The sequence below is a fragment of the Quercus lobata genome, chromosome 8, assembly GCF_001633185.2.
Source record: "Quercus lobata isolate SW786 chromosome 8, ValleyOak3.0 Primary Assembly, whole genome shotgun sequence".
NCBI classification, from domain to species: Eukaryota; Viridiplantae; Streptophyta; class Magnoliopsida; order Fagales; family Fagaceae; genus Quercus; species Quercus lobata.
The window spans coordinates 19,648,774-19,652,339 of NC_044911.1; the positions used below are offsets into that span (position 1 = coordinate 19,648,774).

The following is a 3,566-nucleotide window of genomic DNA, read 5'->3' on the forward strand; positions in this document are numbered from 1 at the left end:
GGTTTGAAAATAGTGTTCAGGTATGGATCTTATGTTAATTTTTTGGGTTTTAAAATTTTTGGGTTGGTGTTCTTGTTCAAGAAACTTTTAGATCTTAATTCATGTGAATTTTGGTTTTAAATTTTGTTTTTATGTTTTTTTAATTTTGTTAAAATTAATAAATTAATTTTTTAAATTTATATGCTGATGTGTCATGGGTGATGTGGAATTTTTATAATATTTTAATTCCTCCAGCTGCCACCTCAGCTATTTTCGTCGATTGACTAACAAAAAGGACGAAAATAACACGCGTTAATTGGTTTAGGGACTAAAAGCGGTAAAATTAAAATGTAGGGACTAAAATAGAAAAAAGCCAAACCGTAGGGACTAAAAGTGCATTTACGCCAAGCTAAAAAGAAGTAATGGAGAGCTTTCACGTGGAGCGCTCATCTTTTATTCAAAATTTAAAAGCTTTCAATATTTCCAATGCTAGGCAACTAGTGTCAGTGTAGTCATAACAAATACAAAGAAAGAGAAAGTGAGAAACTAGACCACATACATAACAAAGTTCAGCAAAAAAAGGAGAGAGGGAGACAGACAAAGAAGAAGAAGAAGAAAAAAAGAAAGAAGAAGCAGAAGAAGAAGAAGCAGTTGCTTCATGGCGCCACCCCTACTTCGTCGTCGTCTTCTTCCTTTTCTCCTTTTCTGTGTGTGTGTGTGTGTGTGTGTGTGTGTTTTTTTTTTTTTTTTAAGGTTCAGATTCAATGGGAAGTAGGGAACCGTGAGAAGCAGTCTGATCATAGTTCTAAGAACCGTGAGGTTTGACCGCGATTTGCACGGGTCCCTGCTTTTTTCCCATAGAGCGGTTCTTGAGGCTAAAAGAACCGCAAAAATGAATGGTTCGAGATTTTTCCGGTCGGACCATACGGTCCAATCTGGGTTTCAAAACCTTGATCTTCACATAAACTTAGACAAGTAGGCAACACTTTAGAATCCTCCATTGAAAAAATTGAAATAAAGAAATACAAATGATTTATTATATAAAATAAAGGAAGAGCCTATGAACATTAGCATAGTGCTTGTAAAGAGGCTAATTTTAGCTAAAATCTTTCTACAAGCACTAAATAATACATGGGAAATTTATTATTGCCTCGCAAACATTAATTTTTGGTGAAATTTCTGGTGCATTTAAACTTCCCATTTTATTCTTTATTGTGGATACATACAAAAACCTGAATTCACAACGTTAAAGCCTCCGTCTAGAACAAGATTATGTCCACTCACATATTTTGAGTCATCACTTGCAAGAAAGAGTGCAGCGTCAGCCACATCCTCTGGCTTGAGAAATTTACCCTTGAGGTTGGAATAAAGACGGGAAGCTCCATCCTCATCCAGATTCATTCCATCCTTAGCCATTTGTGTAAGAACAACGTAGGGTGACACATTGTTCACACGGATGCCAAAATGTCCAAGCTCCACTGCGGTATTTTTCATTAATCCATCCATAGCATGTTTTGAGCTTGTGTAGGCATGCGGTCCAACTGCTCCTATGATTGAGCATACGCTAGCAGTATTGATTATACTGCCTTTGCGAGCCGGGATCATCACACGGGCTGCATGTTTGGTACCAAGGAAAGCACCTACCACATTGATTCTAAGCACATGCTCAAAATCAGCCTGGGTGTTGTCAAGGATGTTGTATTTGACTTCTCCACTAATACCAGCATTGTTATGCATAATGTCTAGCTTGCCGTACGTGGAAACAGCATGGTTAATAGCATTTTCCACGTCAGTTTCCTTGGAGACATCACAATGGACGAAGGTTGTGGATTGAGGATTTAGTTCTTTGCATATAGAGTGACCCAATTCATCTTGGATGTCTGCGATTATAACTTTAGCTCCATGTTTAGAGAATAGTCTTGCGGTGGATGCACCAATGCCGCTAGCCCCACCTGTAATTACTGCTACTTTTCCTTCTAGCCTGTCACATTTTTACAAGATATTATCTCTCACTTTTATTATTAGTCAACAATTTGGATTTGACATGTCAGTTTGTAAAAGTTATGTGGTAAAATTTGTATTATCCCTAACATTATTGATACAAAAATTATTTAGTTGGAAAGAGAGGATATTTTTCACAAAATATTGTTCTCTAACAAATTAAACGTACAGTGGCAAGATAACAAATAAATTTTATTACCTTCTTGCTGCCAGTGGGAGTACTGAGAAACTTCCCATGGTCGATGGAGTTTAGAATGTGTTGGAAAAATGAAAATGAAACCCAAAGACTATCACTAAATCACTTTGTGATCGATCTCTCCTCTAATGTAAGATGTAACGAACTTATATAGAGGCCATGTCAGACCCCCTGCATTCCCAAAGTGTGACATAATAACTGTTTGTTTACTTCAAACAGCATTGCTTCCCACAAGAATCGATTCACATCAATTTTGACTAATTTGGGCCATCTATTTGACTTATTATATCAAGGTTTGCATCATTGTCATTGCGAGAGACTAATTTTAGTTCCAGCTTTTCGTAATTATCTACACAGTCAAGCACATTTACTATCTTTTGCTCGATTGGATATGTTTGTATCAAAACATTTCTCCTGGAATCTATCATACCCCTAGGTAAGGGTTGCAATTTTTATCCATATCCATGAACCTACCAATTATATATCCACATAATTTGAATAAATCTTGACTCAACCCATTTGAATATTTGAGTTAAATGGGTAAAGACCCATTAGGTTATTTAATCTATATATATAACTGAAGTTTTTGACTTAGCCTTTGACTTTTTTTTGAGCTTCCACATTTTTACATATCAGCATTATTTAAATAAAAAAACAAAAATTCTGATTTTATATAATTTATTAGGCCCAAGGGAAATTCAGCTACTAAGTAGTATTATATAAATCTCTTATAACCTAAACCTAAACCTGAACGTAAGGAGTAAGGCAACGCATAAAGCAAACATCAAAGTGAGGGGAAAAACTCCTTCAATTCAACGTGGCCTTTTCTCCATGTAATTTTCTTTTTTCAATCACCAGGTTTCAATGTCTCTGTAATTTTCTTTTTTCAATCCCTAGGTTTTAGTGTCTCTGTAATTTTCTTTTTTTAATCAATGTTTTTCAGATTCATGGCGATGGGGTTGGCCTTTCTGTACAAAGATATTGAATTTTGTGATTATGTGAAAAGGACTTTGGGTGTTCTAAATAATTGTGATCAATTGTTTAGTGCTTGAGTTTGAAAATTTTTATATTTTGTTTGTTTTGTTTCTATTTCATAAACATTGCTTGCCAAAATCTATTTTGTATTTTTCAATGACATCTTTGGGTTTCCTTTTCAATGGGTCTATTGAGTGGACTCATAATCTCAATGATTTTCTATAGATTATGCTATCTTGCCATGTTTTCTTTTCTTTTGTAGCACGTAGCTTTTCCAAATTTGGACAATAACACCTCTTTCTTTGGTGTTTATGATGGTCATGGAAGTTAGCATACAAATTTCTTCCAATTAAAGTTACTTTTCAAATATAAGTTTCTGTCATTTTTTTGCTGGTGTTGGCATCATTTTGGGAAT

The 3,566-nt window shown here is 35.0% G+C and overlaps 1 protein-coding gene across 1 annotated transcript; it reads right to left on the minus strand.

Annotated features, from left to right (window-relative positions):
* Window positions 1-1,188: 1,188 nt before the first annotated feature.
* On the minus strand, window positions 1,189-2,217 carry LOC115954738 (momilactone A synthase-like). The gene is made up of 2 exons (XM_031072667.1): window positions 2,180-2,217; window positions 1,189-1,960 (listed from the first exon to the last, which is right to left on the minus strand). Exons 1-2 carry the CDS (start codon window positions 2,215-2,217, stop codon window positions 1,189-1,191), a joined length of 810 nt encoding a protein of 269 aa, XP_030928527.1.
* Between the last annotated feature and the right edge of the window lie 1,349 nt (window positions 2,218-3,566).

Coding starts and splice junctions, on each gene's coding strand:
- LOC115954738 (XM_031072667.1), bottom strand. CDS start 2,217: ATGGGAAGTTTCTCAGTACTCCCACTGGCAGCAAGAAG. Junction 1,961..2,179: donor CTCCCACTGGCAGCAAGAAG/GTAATAAAATTT, acceptor AAAATGTGACAG/GCTAGAAGGAAAAGTAGCAG.